The sequence below is a fragment of the Lepisosteus platostomus genome, chromosome 11 (genome assembly GCF_059453375.1).
Source record: "Lepisosteus platostomus isolate fLepPlt1 chromosome 11, fLepPlt1.hap1, whole genome shotgun sequence".
In the NCBI taxonomy this organism is placed as follows: Eukaryota; Metazoa; Chordata; class Actinopteri; order Semionotiformes; family Lepisosteidae; genus Lepisosteus; species Lepisosteus platostomus.
Window position 1 is genome coordinate 13498930 of NC_142621.1, and position 18958 is coordinate 13517887.

At 36.4% G+C, this 18958-nt stretch overlaps 1 protein-coding gene across 8 annotated transcripts; it reads right to left on the bottom strand.

The window, feature by feature from the left end:
• Positions 1 to 751: 751 nt before the first annotated feature.
• On the bottom strand, positions 752 to 18462 carry il23r (interleukin 23 receptor). 8 transcript variants are annotated; one of them, XM_088598521.1, is made up of 18 exons: positions 18356 to 18462; positions 17745 to 17856; positions 16918 to 17113; positions 15538 to 15663; positions 14423 to 14698; positions 13946 to 14069; positions 13231 to 13388; positions 12969 to 13111; positions 12285 to 12444; positions 11793 to 11875; positions 10949 to 11156; positions 9339 to 9518; positions 8837 to 8935; positions 8255 to 8410; positions 5066 to 5134; positions 3779 to 3869; positions 2038 to 2128; positions 752 to 1757 (listed from the first exon to the last, which is right to left on the bottom strand). In XM_088598521.1, exons 4-18 carry the CDS (start codon positions 15605 to 15607, stop codon positions 1155 to 1157), a joined length of 2511 nt encoding a protein of 836 aa, XP_088454647.1. In that variant the 5' UTR covers positions 15608 to 15663; positions 16918 to 17113; positions 17745 to 17856; positions 18356 to 18462; the 3' UTR covers positions 752 to 1154. The 8 variants fall into 8 exon arrangements, with proteins under 8 accessions (XP_088454647.1, XP_088454642.1, XP_088454643.1 ...); XM_088598516.1 differs by having other exon boundaries at positions 5066 to 5215; XM_088598517.1 differs by lacking the exon at positions 16918 to 17113 and having other exon boundaries at positions 5066 to 5215.
• Between the last annotated feature and the right edge of the window lie 496 nt (positions 18463 to 18958).

The following is an 18958-nucleotide window of genomic DNA, read 5'->3' on the forward strand; positions in this document are numbered from 1 at the left end:
GTAATACTTTCATGGAAAGCCTGCATAACATATTTTATCACAGGTGTTAGAAATTAATGACCACATGGATGAGTTTTACACCCTTTTGATTCAGTTTGAAATTCACAAGAGAGAAACTGTATGGATAATACAGGAAACCGTGAAACTGATTTTGTGAGTTGGTGTTAAAATTACACGAATTATCCAGTAATTCAAAGCTTAAAATATTGTTTTTCACACCTTTATGAGTCATAGCACTTCTATTAATAAGAATATTGCATATATATCTAATCCCTGAGCCTGCCTTGTACACCAGCACAAAGGTGTGAAAACTTACCACTTGTTTGAATATGTTGAAGAATATAATGCCTAAAAAGCAGAATTGTATGGAAGCTTAATTTCTATCATAAGAGGTAGTGTTCAGCCAATTACATGTTTCAAGGTTCAAACCTGATGCATTTCTCTCTTTGTTCTCATACATATGAAGCTTTTTTCAACATTAAAAAGGACAGACTTAAACAACGTGCAAATCTACTGGTTATATATGTTGATTATAACCAACAGTGTTCTACTTAATGAGGATTTTTTTGCTTTTCTTGCAAAAGTGTTGATAGGTACAGCATGACTGGTACTAGCCATTGAGACTTGCAAATAAATGGAGCAAAAACATATATGAGGACATATATGAGATTACTTTTAAGAGTGACATTCTTTCCTAAATTACCAAAATGCATTGAATTTGCATGGATATAGAAAAAAAGAAAAGCTCACAGAAGCTTATTAAATTTAATGTTTTCTGTTTTACATTTCATTTTAGTGTGATAATAAATAAAAAAATAATAAAATTGGACCATTTAAAAATATAACATTCTCCATATTATTGTATCAAAACTAATGCTGAAAAGTTAGACACCAAACCACTTTACAATTTAGAAATCCGTGATTAACTTGACCCAAAAATGACCTTTTCAGAAAAGATGGCTTCCATGTTTGGTTTCATTAAAAGCAGCCAAATAGGACAAATGGGGGTTTTACCGATAGTTCTTAACAGCAGATCTATAAATATTATTCTTTCTGAAACTTACAGTAGTTCTCCTACATATGCTGGTAAAACCACTCATTCCACAAAGTCTTAGTTCAGTCACAAAGTTAGAATCAACATCTCTGAAAACCTCTTAGCAGTCACTCCATTCAACTTGTCGAAGAACAAACTGGGGGAAATAAGATGTTGCTACAGCAGGTTCATATTCTGTAGCCTTCAGGCAGTTGACCAGTTCATCTGGAAGTAAGGTCGGACTCTGATTTGAGTCATCCATATGATATCCCTGCCCTGCATAGAATTCCTCTTGATGTGTTCCAGTGAAACCACTTCCATCTCTTTCTTCCTTTGTAGTCAAATTTGTGCTTGATCTTTCATGTGTCATGTTCACAAGAAAGCTTGTCAATATTCCACAAACCCCTGGAGAACTGGCTTCTTCTGCCTGGATGGGATTTATCCAAGTATGGAGAGGCAGGAGGAAAGTACTTTCAAGTCCTTCTGCTAACTCATGGGCTTCCTTTGAAATCTGTGGCTTGTATCCATGCCCTTCAATAGGAGTCACGTTGAACTTGTAATTTTGTAAGCAAACAGCCTTCACTGTTTCTCTCTCTGGACCTTCTGCATCCTGAGGAAATAAACTCTTTTCAATGGACGATGGAATGATTTCTTCCACTCTTGTGATAGGAGGGTCACTGTAAATGGGCAGCCATGAAGAATCAGAATAATTCCTTTCTTTTTCCTTGAAGAAACAATGATGAATAAAATATAAGTACACATTATGAAACTGAATCTCCAAAACGGCTACATATTCCATTTTATAATTGAATCTTAAGGACAGAAAACAGATTATAACTATTAAAGGGATTATAACTATTTACTCTAACATTTTCTATGGAAACTAGAAAATATTGTTTTGTCTACATTTAACTGTACTGAGTACTTTCTTTTCTTGTAACAGATAACCTAAACTTAGAAAACCAGAATGTGGCAGGTCTAAATTTATTAACAAGTTTGCTTACCTGCAGCAGTTTAATTACAGTACTGTTTTCAACTTTGGGGAATTTTTCAATTAGCCACCTTGGTCCTCTTAATGCCCATATCCTTTTAATTCTGTAAAAAAGGTCACCATCATCAATTGTACATAAAAAGTAGTAATGACCATCAATTAAATTAATATTTATCTGTCAATTGCAGGATGTATTGTAGGTTCAAACTAAAAAAGTAACTTAGCTTGAATGTATAGAAGCCACTAAGTATACAGGTTCTTTGGCACATGCAAGGACTATTGAAATTACCTCAGATTTAGGTGAGAGATCCATGTTGAATAATCTAATTCACGCCCACCATTGCACTTAAAAGTGACAAGTGACAGTTTTTGGCAGCAATGTTCTCAAGTTATTGTCTTGCTGGTCAAAAACAAGCTGTTGGCTTTATTTCTACTGGTCAATTTGTGTTTTCTTTCCTCATAAGCTAGTCTGTGCTTCGTTAAGATTTCATCTGATGTTAGTGTTTCAACATCTCTGAATCACAGAAAAGAACACAGAGTACAAAGCAGCACATTTGATATTCTAAAGAAATTGGAGGGACGTGATTAGTATGTAGGAACCAAGGTTCCTGCTGCTTGTCACCACTTTTAGTTCATTTTTGTTATCCCATTCCTTTCTGTCTATTATATACAGGTTGGCAAACCATCACAAATGCCAGAGATATAGAAAAAGGCTGCCTTGAAGAATTAAATGATCCTGAGTCAATTGCCCTGAGCAAGACAAAATGGTCCATCTATTGGAGCACTCAGTGGACAGGCAGGTGCTGTTTGTATAAACTGAGATGGTGGCAATGAAGTCCCATATTGCTGTGATAGGTAGTAATTTATATGTTCAGATGTCAGGTACTCAGCAACAGCAATTCAGCAACTGATCTTGAACCTCGACCTTGAATCAGATAAAGAAAGGGGAACAGAAAAATATACTAGATGCTCATCTACTAAGCTGGAGAATCACTCACTGCTTAACAATATCCACACCATGGGACTGTAAGGGTTAAGTGGTAATACTAATATTACAGGGGTAATGTGACAATCTAGGCAAGGGGTCCTAAAAAAGCAGTTCCTAAGTGGTTTCCAAATTTGGCACAGCACGACTAAAGCATGGAGAGGCCAGAGAGAAACCATGGATACCACCTTTCTGGGGGCCCTGACAAGCCTCAAATTCTTATTTTCAAACTTCTCAGGCTCATTGATAGAGAATTGCTTTTGAAGGAAATAGTCTTCCTCTGTTTGCTCAGTTCAGGGAAAGGCACAGCATATGTACTGTACATAGATTCGATCCCAGCAGGTGCTCAGGAGAAACAGGCTTTTTTAGCATAGAGGAAAGCACTGAAGGAAGTTTTCTTGTTGCATCCTCCATGCTGGTGGACAGCAGCAGAATATTGAATGGAACATTCAATACGATCTGGGAAAGTGTATGAAAGTGTAGTCTTTCTCCCAAAGAGGCGGCTCTTCTGGGGTTTCCTGTAACCATATCTGATCTAAAGAAAGCAGTTCACAACAAGCCAGAGGTTAAACTGCCTGGCACTGTGTCATACATGTAGCTAAAGACTATATAGACCTGCCCCTGTGCTGTTCATTCTTTGAAATGTTGGGAAGGCTTTGAACATGCTCATTTGGGAATATGTAACTATATTAAATCTAGTTAACAAAAAAACTAAAGTAATGTATGATGTCTACAGATATAAAATGCTGTGAAAAGTAAAAACGGTTACCTTTTCCTGACACAATTCCAAAACATCAAATTTGCAAGAATTCCTACAAGGATAGTTGCTGCAACAATGATACCAAAGACCATGGTAATATCTGGAAAAGAGTTGCAAAGGACATTTTTGTTCAATGATTGCACGTTTGGATAACAAGCCCCATTTACCACTTTTTACCATGTACCACTGACCATTTTTATATAAGATTGAAAATCATAATAATTAAAATGACTGGAAAACAAGATTTATTTTCACTTAATGTTTTTTTTATGTAGCAAAAGCATGTCTATCCAATCTCTTCTTACTCATTTTTGACTCCACTGATGGAGTTGGTTTGAACAGCTGGCCACTTGCTCTATATTATTGCTCTCTAAGTACATCACTGGCTATATAGATGTTATTATAATGTAACAGTAAGCACAACAAAACACAGCTTCTAATTTTACAGTTGTAAAGATGCAAAGGAAAGCTGATTTATCTTTTAGTGTGCAAGAAAGATGCAGGTGCTATATGAAGTTTGCACATGAATGGATTCATAGAAAGCATTTGTGTGACAAGAACTGTCAGACAAGAAATGTAAAATGAAGTGATGTGTTGGGTTGATAAAATATCTGATTTACTGTACCAAGGCTGATAATTCAAAATCTTTGTGTTCAAATCAAAGCAAACTGTTACAATAATAAAATGCAATGGTAAGGCCTCATTTAAAGACTGTGCACAATTGCTATCAGTTTTGTTATAATCTAGAATATTGTAATATTTCTGTAAAAGTATTATTTAAAGTCCTGAAAAGTACCAATACAGTCAAACCAGAGGACTACCTGTAGACCAACAGTGATCCAAAGACACAAGTGGAAACTAAGAGGAATTGACATCAGAAAGCACTTCTTTGCACAAAGGACTATGGGACGCATCCGTTTGTATTGAAACAACAGGAAAGGACCTGATGAGATCTCTGGATCAACAATCTACAGTACTTTTAACTAAATGAGCAAGATGGCCTTCTCTCATTTGTAACCTCTCTTCCATTCTCGCTAATCAAACCCAACAAAATGAATCAAGGCTATTCAATCAAAATGAGCAAAAACTACTGATTTACTGTTCAGCTCACTTACATTCTTTTACTCATTTACTAGTTTATAAATAGTAAGTGTCCATCTGCCAAGACACTGCTAATAACAAAGAAGACAAAATGCCCCTTTCATAATTGAGTCTTTGTAATGTAAATCTGTAACGGAATTGTATTGAAATTAGAATGTAATGCTTTCTCTACGCACTTATTTCTCCAACGCTTACCTAGCATGGACCCCAGAGGTTGATAGATCAGTTCTTCTCCCGGCGGTCCCTCGCCAGCTAAGGTGGATGCTGTCATGTAAAAGATGTATATGAAACCAGAATCCAGCTTTTCCATCCACTGTTCTCTGGAAACATTTCCCTGGATCACAACTTAGGAGACAAACCAGTGCCATTCAATTCAATGTATTGCTTTTAAAATAGGTCTTTACCCAAAAGAATCCACATGCTAATTACCTATTAAAACATCTATTTAACATTATTAATACCAAAACATGCATACTATCTTTTCATGCTATACGTGAAAGAATAGCATGATTGGGTGACATTACTAATTTTAAAAAACAGCAGTCCAGGGCAGTGATAGAATAAAAGAAATCATGCTTTCATGCTACACATCGTTCTTTAGACATTATGGTTCACAAATAGTTCACAGAACAGGCTGTTTAAAATCTTCCATTATTTTTATTTTAGAAACTTATAGAAGCACGTAGGTGGTTACTTTTCAGTGTTGCAAGGTTTTGCATTCTACAGTGGTGTGAAAAAGTGTTTGCCCCCTTCCTGATTTCTTATTTATTTGCATGTTTGTCACACTGAAATGTTTCAGATAATCAAACAAATTGAAATATTAGACAAAGATAACACAAGTAAACACAAAATGCAGTTTTTAAATGAAGGTTTTTATTATTAAGGGAAAAAACAAAATCCAAACCTACATGGCCCTGTGTGAAAAAGTGATTGTCCCCCCTGTTAAAACATAAATCAGCTGTGGTTTATCACATCTTTGGAAAGCTGAGTTCAATTTCTCTAGCCACACCCAGGTCTGATTACTACCAGACCTGTTCTCAATCAAGAAATCACTTAAATAGGACCTGCCTGACAAAGTGAAGTAGACCAAAAGATTCTCAAAAGCTAGACATCATGCTGCAATCCAAAGAAATTCAGAAACAAATGAGAAACAGAGTAATTGAGATTTATCAGTCTGGAAAAGGTTATAAAGCCATTTCTAAAGCTTTGGGACTCCAGTGAACCACGGTGAGAGCCATTATCCACAAATGGCGAAAACATGGAACAATGGTGAACCTTCCCGGGAGTGGCCGGCTGACCAAAATAACCCCAAGACCGCAGCGACGACTCATCCAAGAGGTCAGAAAAAACCCCACAACAACATCCAAAGAACTTCAGGCTTCACTTGCCTCAGTTAAGGTCAGTGTTCATGACTCCACCATAAGAAAGAGACTGGGCAAAAATGGCCTGCATGGCAGAGTTCCAAGACGAAAACCACTGCTGAGCCAAAAGAACATAAAGGCTCGTCTCAGTTTTGCCAGAAAACATCTTGATGATCCCCAAGACTTTTGGGAAAATACTCTGTGGACTGACGATACAAAAGTTAAACTTTTTGGAAGGTGTGTGTCCCATTACATCTGGCGTAAAAGTAACACAGCATTTCAGAAAAGGAACATCATACCAACAGTAAAATATGGTGGTGGTAGTGTGATGGTCTGGGGCTGTTTTGCTGCTTCAGGACCTGGAAACCTTGCTGCGGTAAATGGAACCATGAATTCTGCTGTCTACCAAAAAATCCTGAAGGAGAATATCTGGCCATCTGTTCGTGACCTCAAGCTGAAGCTCACTTGGGTTCTACAGCAGGACAATGATCCAAAACACACCAGCAAGTCCACCTCTGAATGGCTTAAGAAAAACAAAATGAAGACTTTGGAGTGGCCTAGTCAAAGTCCTGACCTGAATCCGACTGAGATGTTGTGGCATGACCTTAAAAAAGCGGTTAAGGCTTGAAAACCCTCCAATGTGGCTGAATTACAACAATTCTGCAAAGATGAGTGGGCCAAAATTCCTCCACAGCGCTGTAAAAGACTCCTTGCCAGTTATCGCAAACGCTTGATTGCAGTTGTTGCTGCTAAGGGTGGCCCAACCAGTTATTAGGTTTAGGGGGCAATCACTTTTTCACACAGGGCCATATAGGTTTGGATTTTTTTTACCTTAATAATAAAAACCTTCATTTAAAAACTGCATTTTGTGTTTACTTGTGTTATCTTTGTCTAATATTTCAATTTGTTTGATGATCTGAAACATTTCAGTGTGACAAACATGCAAATAAATAAGAAATCAGGAAGGGGGCAAACACTTTTTCACACCACTGTATTTGCATCACAGAAACCACAATGTTTGTCAGAAGAACAGGGGTTCAAGTTTAATTGAAGCAATACAAGACATTTACTTTTGCAGACTGATATTAATGAAGTAAATTGCATACATATTATTATTTGACTCTTGGTATATTTTTATGTGTTGACAAATAAATAAAACAAAAAAAGCCCTAAGGACAAAATGCAATGCTGAAGGCAAAATTGTATTTACACATATTTGTGGTTCTTGTTCATAACAGAGTGAGTATTTTTCTAGATAAAGTAAATGTAATATATAGATAGTGGAGTGATCTGTAGAGGTTTTAAACTGAAGAAAACAAAATAAGACTTGTTAAAGCAGCTCTTTATCTAGTTTCAGAAGGGCATGTACATTTAGCCACACATGACTTCCGTTTTATGTCTTTCCTTCCTGTTTTGTTCACAGCAACAGCCTAATTATAGCTGGTGGCTCACATGTTTTAGTGCCTCTGAAAATACTTTGCACTAGACAGATAGCTGCTCAGGAAGATGAGCCTTAAGAACAGGCTTTAAGTCATCTCCCTTATAACACAGTTAATTCTCAGTTCTCAAAAGAAAAAAAAAGGTTCAGTCTGACTTCCAATAAGAAGCATTCTGAAGAGTCCCTATCTCTATTTAAAGGAAACATCTCATTTGAAACATTACCTAAAAACATTTGGTTATGGTATGTGACATCTTGCTTGAACCCTGCTCTTCTATCTTCATCAAGCCCACCAGTACTAAAATTAAATATCACCATGTTTCATGTGCTTTTATTAGTGGTTATGCCAGTGTTGACCTAGAGCCGCCTAGTGGAGTGCAATGGTTTAAAATGATGATTCAGACTGAAAATACAACTGAGTTACGGGAACTCATAGCAGGATTTTCAGTAACAATTTGTGACAAAATGACTATAGCTAAACAGCAGGTCTCTGTCAGACAGATTGACTGGTCTATTCTATATATTCTATACATCAATTTATAAAACTCAGATATACCAATTATATCATTGTTGAAGAACACTTACTCTTTTTACAGTAATTTGAGTCTGTGTTTTTCCTCAGATAGATGGTATACTGTGTGATAAATCCTCTCTGCTGATGCAATGGAATTTCATCCCATTTGATGTGAATGCTCTCTCCTTCTGTTTTTAGCAATGAAATCTGTGGACCTGCTTGTGGTTCTGATATGGTATAAAATAAGAAAAGCAATTAATTTTCCACCACCATTTCAGGTGGAAAACAAAATCCTAGATTTTGAGCAATTTAAACAATTTACAATGCATAAAAGAAGTACTGTAGTTAATTGGTGGTAAAGGAAATTTTCTTTGTATGTGTGGGATTGGGGGTGGAGGCGTGGGGGGGCAAAGTTTACAAGTGAAACACATTTCTGACTTTAGAAACTGAAGTGAATCAGGCAGACAAATTTCTCTGTTTCCTGTTGTCAAGACTTTAACTTGACACAAACAGGTAAGTCTGAAAAGAGGTCTTGTACACCTGCTGTTATGTCTTTGAGTAGTGCTCATAAGAATAAGAACAATGAGAATAAGAACAATGAGAGTGTTTAAGAAGAACAGTAAAAATGACAAATAATTACTGTTTAAACTTACTCTCTTCCTTTGCATATATTTCAGAATAGGCTGGTTGAGTTTCCCCTTTTGAAGCAACACCATACAGTGAAATGCGGAACTTGATTCCAGGTTCATTAGCTAGTCAAAGAAAATAATTAATTATCTTAGTCTTTATGATTATTAACATACTAAAGATGGATAGTTTGCCAACTTCAAGTGTAATGAAACAAGATCTACAAATAAGTGGTTAATAGATTAATTATGAAAATGTTAGTACCTAGGGTAACATTTTTTTTTTATCCGTCTAGGTTTTTTTCTTTTTTAAACCAGCCAGAAAGCTCACAGACCTTTCTGATTTGTACCTGCGCCAAAGGATCTGTGACATTTCCCAAATTTATGGTAGTCTTTTCATGGTTCCTTATTTTTCATTATTGAAATAAGAGATGAGCAGAGAACTGCCCACCAAAGTTGTTATTACTGGTAAAGTAAACTCATTACATATTAACTCACATGATGATTTTTTAATCGAGAAAGTTCTTACCTTCCATACATGTAGAGTTGTGTTTAGTTTCCACTTTTCTCCATTGTATGTTCTGATCTTCCCTATGCCACTCTACAATATACCAGAGCAGTGACTCACTGTGACAACAGTTAGAATCCCAGGTCAGGCACAAATAATTCCCTGCAGATATCAGGTTTGTGATTTTTGGTGCCCCTGAAACTGAAAATACAGATGCAATGCGGTATTTGCAAAAACAATTTTGCACGGTTTCTTATTTGAGGTCAGTTGTAGTTGTTATTCAGCCATGGAACATCTGCTCAACAGTTGGAATTATTATTTATAATTACTTTATCCAATGATTAATCTTGTGGTTAGGTTTATGACCAGTGGTAGGGTTAGACTTAAACCTTAGGTTAGGATTATGGTAAAGGGTTTGGCTAGGATTCATACAGTACTAGGGCACTTTCGATGTGAAGTTGAAGCACTGAACAATAAAGAGTTTCTGCTGCTCTGCAAAGCTGCCATTGTCTTCTTGACAAAAACAAATGCAACGTACTGTTAAAGAAACTCCAACATTTTGTATACTGATAGTGTTATGTAGTATAATCTTATATTTTGCATATGTGTGATCATCTGATCCTACAGAAGTGTTAGTTTTTTTTTCCATTTTATTAGAAATTCTAATTCCCAATCAAGGAAATGTAGTTGTATATTCAACGAAACAAAATACTATTGCACCCCTCACAAATCACTCCTATGTATGGGAGGTCAGAGCCGCAGGCGCGTACCATCCGTTTACTGTATTTAAGGGACTGAGAGCTATGTGCACATTCGAGGTTGTTTTGAGACTCCGCCAAGGGTGCGTCTTTTCTCCTATCCTGTTTGTGATCGTCATGGATTTAAGCACCTCAACACCTCTAAATTTGCCATGGTTCTCTCCCGGAAAAGAGTGGAATGCTCTCTCCAGGTGAGGGGGGAACAGCTGCCCTCTAGTGGAGGAGTTTAAGTACCTCAGGGTTTTGTTCACAAATTCACAATTAGGAAGGATTGTGAGATTGATCCGGGGATTGGTGCAGCGGCTGCAGCAATGCGGAAGCTGTACTGAACCTTTGGAGGGGAAACGGGAGCTGAGTTTTCAGACGAAGCTCTCCGTTTTCCGGTCGATCTACAATCCTTGTCCTCAACTGTTTTCACTATGGGTGGTGACTGAAAGAATGAGATCCCGGGTACAAGGCGGAGGTTTCTCCATAGGGTGGCTGGGCTTACTTTCCGTGGCAAGCTGAGGACCTTGGAATAGAGTCGCTGCTCCTCTGGATCAAGAGGGACCAAGTGAGATGACTGGGGCATCTGGTGAGGATGCCCCCCGGGCAGCACTCGCTGGAGGTGTACCAGGCACAGCCCACTGGGAAGAGACCCCAGGGTAGACCCAGGCCACATTGTATTTCTCAGCTGGACTGGGTATGTATGGGAGTCCCCTCAGGAAGAGCTGGAGGCTGTTGCTTGGGAAAGGGAAGTCTGGTCTACATTGCTCAGGCTGTTATCACCACTACCCTCACCAACAGTAAGCGGTTAGAAAATGATGATGATGGTTTAATGGTATGCATTGCAACCCAATATTCACTAAAAGAGTGTAGTTTAAGTCTTAATACCTTTCTGCCCAAGGATTAGCTCTGTGGCAGGTGAACTCCCTGCTGAGGTAAAGGTAGTGACAAGAAGAGAATTTACTGTGGCTGGAATTATCACTTGGTATTGAGTTTCGTTGGCATCACATGTAAGAATGACAGGTTCCTTCCCATGCTCTTGGTAAGACACCTGGTATCCCCGAATAACTCCTCTGGAATCTTCAGGAGAAAGAGCCTGAATGAAAATGAAATAGGTGAAATGATCAGAATTTTTTCCAAAAAGGAAATATAATGTATCCAAATAAGAGTTTATTAATATTTAAATCATATTTAACATTTCATAGTTTTCTATGCTACCTTTTTTCTGTTAATTATTTGCTCACTAATCCATCCCCTTAAATACTGAATGTGCATTTCAATTTATCAATTATGGAATACAGATATACTGTATATATACACACCTTAGAGAAATAACAGTATACATGTACAAAAAATGTTTTGGTTTGTTTCTTGTCCAGTACAGGGCGCTCCAAGATGTCGTGTTGACATCGACCTTTTAAATCCCATCTGACATCAATACTGAGTGAAGTAAAGGAGTTTACGTCGGTTTTGCAAGACTGAATGATAGCCTATTTTAAGAAGCACTGCAAAAGCAGTTAAATTGTCCAGACATGTTAGATTATTATATTTATACTGTATGATTATGTACAGAATACATATATACAGAATCGTTTTGTTGTACGTGTTCTGTGAAAGCAGAGTATTGTTTGTTCACTGACATTTTAAATAAGTTAAACAATCTTTAAAGATTTGTTCTGAACGTAAAATACCTAAAAAAACAACAACAGTCCGGAACCTTCAAAAGCTGTACCTTCCAAAGTATAGTCACAGTTTGTGTTCCGTTCGCCCAAGTGCGTCCTAATATCCTCCACACATCTAGTTTTCTTGAAGGTGCTTAAAAAAACCAACACAACGTAAGAAGCGTGTTCGTTAAATTCGTATTTTGCATTTGGAGACTTTATACAAGCAAAAAAAATATAACTGAAAAGAGTAAGCCTTTGTCTTAGCCTAACAGTGTAGTAAGAAAGATACATTAAAACAAAAAAAACTATTCTTACAAAAATCACGTTTTTATGTATGTTTTGCAAATGAAGAACACATTATAGCCTGAATGCTGGATGATTTAATAGTATGTTTAAAAAATGTGATGGTTTTGCCTAGTCAGAGCAGTGGCAACCACATCCTGATTTTTTTTCTCGTAGTCTGCATGTGAATCTACGAAGAATGAACATAGTACATAGTGTTTCTAAAGGCCTAATTTAGCCTTATTTCCTCCTCCAACTAGAAGTCAGATCTGTGGTACCTGCTTCTGGGCTTCTCTCCCAGTATGATAAGCTCCAGACACTGCATGAGGAATTCATTTTACTTCTACAACTGCGAATCTGAAACTCATAACATTTGAAGGGCTGAAATCCTTTCAGTACAATTGTGTCCTTTTTGGGTTCATTTTCCTGTTCTTCCACCTGCAAGAAACATTAACTTACTGAAAAAACAGTTTCCTTCTTACATATTCAGTATATATTCAATGACTATACAAGTATACTTACAGTATACATTAATGGTATAACTAATATCCATCTATTTTCTAACCACTTCTTCTAAAGAGTCACTGGGGACCTGGAGCCTATCCCAGCAAGCAACAGATGCAAGACAGGTTACACCCTGGACAGGACGCCAGTCCATCACTGGGCAGACACACTGACACTCTCACCTAGAGTAAGTTTTTTTCAGTAACCAATTAACCTACCACTGTATGAACCATCCTTGAGGACACCAACGTGTACATGGGGAGAACCTACAGACTCCACACAGATAGCCCCCCTGGTGTGGAACTAAACATAGGGCTCCAGCACTGCAAAGCTAATTATTGCACCTCCATGCAGCCCTTTGGTATGATGAAAAAGTATAAACATAATTATGAAATATGATGATTTTTACATTTTCATAACTTAGTGCTTAACACGAGAAGCTTGACAACACCTCTTACCCACTCTCTGCCATGACGAGCTGTTCTGTATCGCACATTAATACTAAACAACTCAGATGTCACTGACGTATTCCAGTGAACCACGGCTGCTTGAGAAGAATTCACAAAATCTATCTTTGTAATAGTTGGTGGATCAGGTATCACTGCAATAAAAGCAAGACGGTTATCAGCAATATATTGACGTTTTGAAAACCTTTTTTCTGCGATTGTGAACTTCGTGGAGATCTGCCTCCAGATAGCTTAATGATAATGCATCCCTTACCTATATTATTCACTGTTAGCAATAGCACGTCTGACAGCGCTTCTCCCAGGAGATTATATGCCTTCACAGAAACCATGTATTCGATATCCCTTTCCACGCTCGATAAAGGGACCTGGATATGATCTTTTGTAATTGAAAACGTTTTGCTTCTGTTTTTACTGTGAAAGAAAAAGCAACAGTTTTGTACTTTGTAACTGTAAAATAAATCTGTGGAAAATTGTTGTGTTTTAAAATGCAAGTATACCGTATACTGTAAACATGACTTTACTCTTAGAAACGTATTTAAATGTTTGTGTGCTTTCAAATTAAGAATGGATGTGTTTTCTACTCACTTAAAGTGAATAGTTTCCAAATGCATCTCGTAAACTTGAAAAACTTTACGAGATGCAGCTGGAAGTAACCAAATCACTTCTGCGTTGTATTTTCTTTCAATGAAAAGCCGTTTCCCACTCCAACTGCACAGTATTCATTTAAAAAAAATAAATGCTTAAGAAAGTCAAGAGAAACGAAATTTTTCAAATCAAATACGTCATGTTCATTTTTTAATTTTATTTCCTTGATTGGAACTCTCATGTTGCAGTTGAAGGTTTCGGGGAGCGCAATTACGCCCTCTGGTGTCAACGTTTCATACATATTCATTTGGTGGTTTACAGTTGTGTGTATGCTAATTTTGTATTATCAATTAAAGAATGGTAATAGTATAAAATGGGCTTACTGTTGAAATGTCACTGTGTAGACTGTATTTATGTGGGTTTTCCTTCCTTTCTGCCAAGAACATGTCATGTTCTTAGAATTTCTTCGGGCAACACAATTTAAATTTGTTGGTTTGTCTGGAGGATCTGAGAAGATGAAAACATTTTTAATTTCATGAGGCAGTATAGCTTTGTGTAAAATCAGGGAAAGATATATCATGATGTAATTTAATGCATTTGCTATTGACATTTTAAAACCTGTGAATTGCGCTCTGCTTATAATAAACTCAAACAACATAGACAAGCCAGTTTGTGTAAGACTTTCATTAATGGCCACAAACAGTTTCAGCCCAAAGCAGTTGAACCTAAACCTCAGCATTTAGAGTCTTGGAAGATACAATCATACTCTTTTAAGCCTTTACAATTATGAATGTAACTCCTTAAATGAAGTTAATGTATTGAGAGAAAAATCATTAAAAATGAAGAAATTTGCAACATACATCCTGGCTCAATATTCTGGCCACAGACTGTTTCCAATGTATTTTTCTTGCACACCACAGTGGAATGAGGTGCCCTAAAGTTTGTGAGTTGAAGTTTCACAGTAGAGCAATTTAGTTTCTCCAGGGGCTTCTGTTCAGTCTCATTCAGATAGATTACCAATCTTTCATTACAGTTTGCTTTATATGAATGGCAGAGAACTGTGATATTGGAACCCATGAGAAAGATTGGTTTGGGCTCTATCTGCACGATCCCATGACACACTACCTCTATACAGCCTGTACAGAAAAAAAAAACACAAAACAAAATCAACTTTTAAACTAAAGCGAATAATACAAAACATACTCATGGATTTCTTCAGTGGCATAGCAGGAACTGTAGCTACAGTGTGGTTGTCTTTGAATTTAAGTGATAAAAGATTGACTGCAAAGTTAAAAAAAGGCAACAGCAAGTGAAAACATTTAGTTTTTAACACTTACACCATATACTTTGTAGAAGTGCTCAAAAAGGTTCAAGTCACAAGGCTATAGTCTAGCTAAAGCTCAGGACTGGTGTGAGGACAATTCTGAAAACTGTGCTGTGCAATAAGATGTATCAAAGGAGAAATTTAAGCAATTTAAAAATTCTCACTTCTTTGGGATGAATGTTATTGTAATGTCTGACATTAAAATTGGTTTTCTTCTTTTATAGCTATTGCAAAGCCAACATTGTCCAAAGAGCAATGTGTTCAAGAAAACACTTTCTGTGATATACTGTATATGAGTAACATATTGAGTTTTACTATTTAGAGGTGCATGGACAGAATATATTGGTGTCTTTAACAAGTTTTTGGAACATGAAACTCTCTTACAGGGGTAGAAATCAATCAACCATTTCTTCCAAGTGTAAACCTTTTATTTCTTGGTTGCCATAAATAACATGACCTATTACGGTCACCACTACCTTAAATTAATACATGCACATACTGTACACTACTATGTGTTTTTAAATATGTTTCCTTAAAAGTGACAGGATCCTTTTTTCAGGTGAACAGTCTGACTAGTTGTTTTACACACTACATCATGTAACAGTTCTGGTACTGCATGCTCTCTACATCACAATCCCCAGCCGTTCTTACCTCCATCTTTCCAATAGAAAAGGGAGACAAAAATCATCAACATCTCCCATTTTTTACTGTAGAAACCCATTTCATGTTCTATGAAGTGGTCCTTAAAATTACAGAAATGCAATGCTTCTGCATGTCCTGAAAGAAAGTGAAGAAGAAGCAAAGAATATATTTAGTAAAGTGAGTTATATTTAACTGATATTTCGGTACAAGCAGATTTAATGCCTGAAGGTGAAAACCTGTAATGTGTGCTCAAATGTATCCACTACATTCATTGATTTGGTAGTGAAATTGCATTGAGAATGATTATTTATAATATTCTGTTATTAACCGATATTGCTTAAAAAATTGGAAAAATAACAAACACAACCAACCTGTACTGAAAACAGTCCTGTTGGTTAGATGGCAGATCTTGAGAAATGGCTTCTTTCTGTGTTATCCGGTTTTAAATTTAAAAGCCCTTCTGTGATGCAAGCAATTTCTAATGATTGATGAGACTGATAACATTTATGATAAACACTACCGCAGAAAAGCATGCACCCGCTAAACAAATGTGATGGTTAAAAGTAGGACAAGACATTTAGTGGCCTTTTATCTTGGTGGAAATAAAAAAAGAAGTTAATCTGAGACTGTGGTATCTGTAAAGGGGTGTAGAGCTATCAATGACTGATCTTATACTGTATATATAAACTTCTTTGAATTCAGAGACAGCAATACAAACTCAGAATTTGTGGGAAACAAATCTGGGCAAGCATTTGCCAGGTGATTTCACAGAAATTTCACAACCTTACTGAGTTTTCTAAACTGTCTCTTCCAGTCCTGGTAATTTGCTGGAGGACGCATTAGTTAAGATCTCAAGAATGGTGCAGGTGTTTTACTTCATACAGCTGCAATGCTTAAAGGTGAAAAATAGAAATTCAAAATTTAGCTGTTGCTTTCCTCAACAGAGTCTGCTAATAGTGTTTTATTTGGTCTAGTAAAAGTGTGTTATTTTCTCTGCTCAGAGTCGTTAAACATTTTTCACTCATATACTGTATTCTTTCATGTTGAATGCCTGAACATTCCTTTTTCACGATTGCCTCATCTTCCTGGACATTTGACCTACATTTTGCTGCACTCAGTGCACGTTGAAACTTTTTGAGTACATTTTTGAGTGATTTTTAGATTAGCGTTTTTACTGGTGTCCTAATTTTGTGTGCTCCTTCTGTTTCACCACAGTAATGTGGTTTGCTGAACCTGTTTTCTGTTTCTGGCTCTTCGACAGGCTTATGAACAGTTTTTTTTTTACACAAGCTCAATGTCTTCAAGACACAACCAAAGTAAAGCTAACTATTTTTTTAATATGTAAATGTGTAGATTATTTTGGTGTTTTACATAAAAAGAACATTTTACCTAAATACAGATACACAATCACTTAGGTACAGTATATGTGCCTTCAATCTTCATCCTGAAGGACACCTGAATCTGCTGGTTTTCCTTCCATCTAAAGTCTCATTTATCTCATAGGCTCCTTTATTAAGTCAATACTTTTTTGACCACAAAGTAGCAGCATAAAACAGTATCATTGGCTGAGACCCAAGTAAGGAGCCTGAAACAATGAGGGGAAATAATGAATAGTAAAACTCATAAAATGCTGTCTATTCAAAGGTTGCATCTTAACCCATAACATTAAGTAATTGTTCCAACTGAAAAAAAGCCCGCAAATTTCTCTGTTTAAGCAAATAACTGTCACCAACTAAACTGGGAACTGAACATTAATAAAATCTATTAATAACAGGTGTCCTCCATTTAAACAGATGGAAACTCCTACATTACTATGTTTCCTTAAATTATTGTTTGCCCTAATTAATTACTCTTTAAGTTGAAATACGTTTGAGAAGAAAGTAATTTAAGCATGATTAGCCAAAAGCATCTGTTTTCATTACAATCCTTGTCTGAATGTATCAAAAGATATACCTGAGACTAAAGAATGTCTGTATGGGAAATGTCACATTCAAGAAAAAATATTACTATTATAGATGGATTAAACTTTCATACACATAAGAGGTGACAATATTTACTGTTAGAGTAATTTCACATTAAAAAAAACTCTAAATATGGATTAAATATTATGTTTTTATTATCCCAACTTTCCAGTAGTGGCATAAGACAGTAAAATTTGGCTCAGATCCAAGTAGGAAACCCAAAACAATGTGGGAAAATATGAATAGTAAACCTACATAAAATGTTGTCCGTTCAAAGGTTGCGTCTTGACCCATAACATCAAGTAATTGAGTATCTCCTAAACAGATACATAAACCAAGTGGAAGTATCTGCTTTCTCTAACACATCCTGTAAGAGAAGGAGGTGTCAAGGAAAAAAATAAAAGCAATGTTATAAGGATTATACTGGATTGCTTGACATAAAAGACATTAAAATCCATGAACATTTGAACACAACTTGACGATTACTAAAATACCATTAAGAATGACCTCTGGCAATCAAGGCACTTTTACACGTCTACAGAGGAATGCTTGTGCATTTTCCACAAAATGCTAATATAAAAAAAACTAGAAGACCATAGAAGAACTGTTCTTGACGATCACTAAAAAGAACATTAAATGCTTAGAAAATGTTAAGAAATACCAACTACCAGTTAAAAGGTACTTAAAAAGTTCTTCTGTGACCAAAAGAAGAAATTCTATATAGAGTCTGTAGAGAGACAAAGGGAGTGCAAGAGAAATTAAACATATATGAATAAAGAAAATAAGATGTCAGTTTCAGAACACCTGTTACATTTTATTCAGAGGTAAAAGAACTAATATTCTGGACACACACTGGTTTCTCTCACCTCAGCAGTTGTTTTTCTTACAATGTGCTTCATCCCCTCTGTCTTCTGTAATGGAGAACATGTGTCTGAAGCCTCCTCAAGGGGAGGCTGCTACTTTGTAACTTGCCCTAGATTTCTGATTTCATTACAGTCATTTTGCATTTAGTGCTTTTTAACTGTGAAGGGAGAACCCCATCAGGTCTTTGAGCTGACTGAAAAGAAACTTTAGGTTTCAGGCACTTTTTGGTAGCAGAGAAAATTCTCATGGGCTGAAATCATTAATAAATTCAACAGTTTCTACTATCATGTGTTAGTGATTAAATTTATGAAGCAACTACACTTTTCAGCAAGAAAAAATAGCATGTCATGATGGGATTACAAAAAGTAAGAATTAAAAAAGAAAATTACTTTTTTCTTGTTTTTGTCTACAAAATTACTTCTAATTTTTAGAATTGTTATGAAAGTGGGTTGGATAATGATTTATCATCACCACTTCTGTGTTTTTCACACCTTTCAAAATCTGTTGGGGACAATAACCTCAGTGAATCAAAATCTCTGAACCACAGAGTTTTGTAACTAGCTACATGTAAATTTACTCTGAATCATTGGAGTGTACCCTAACAC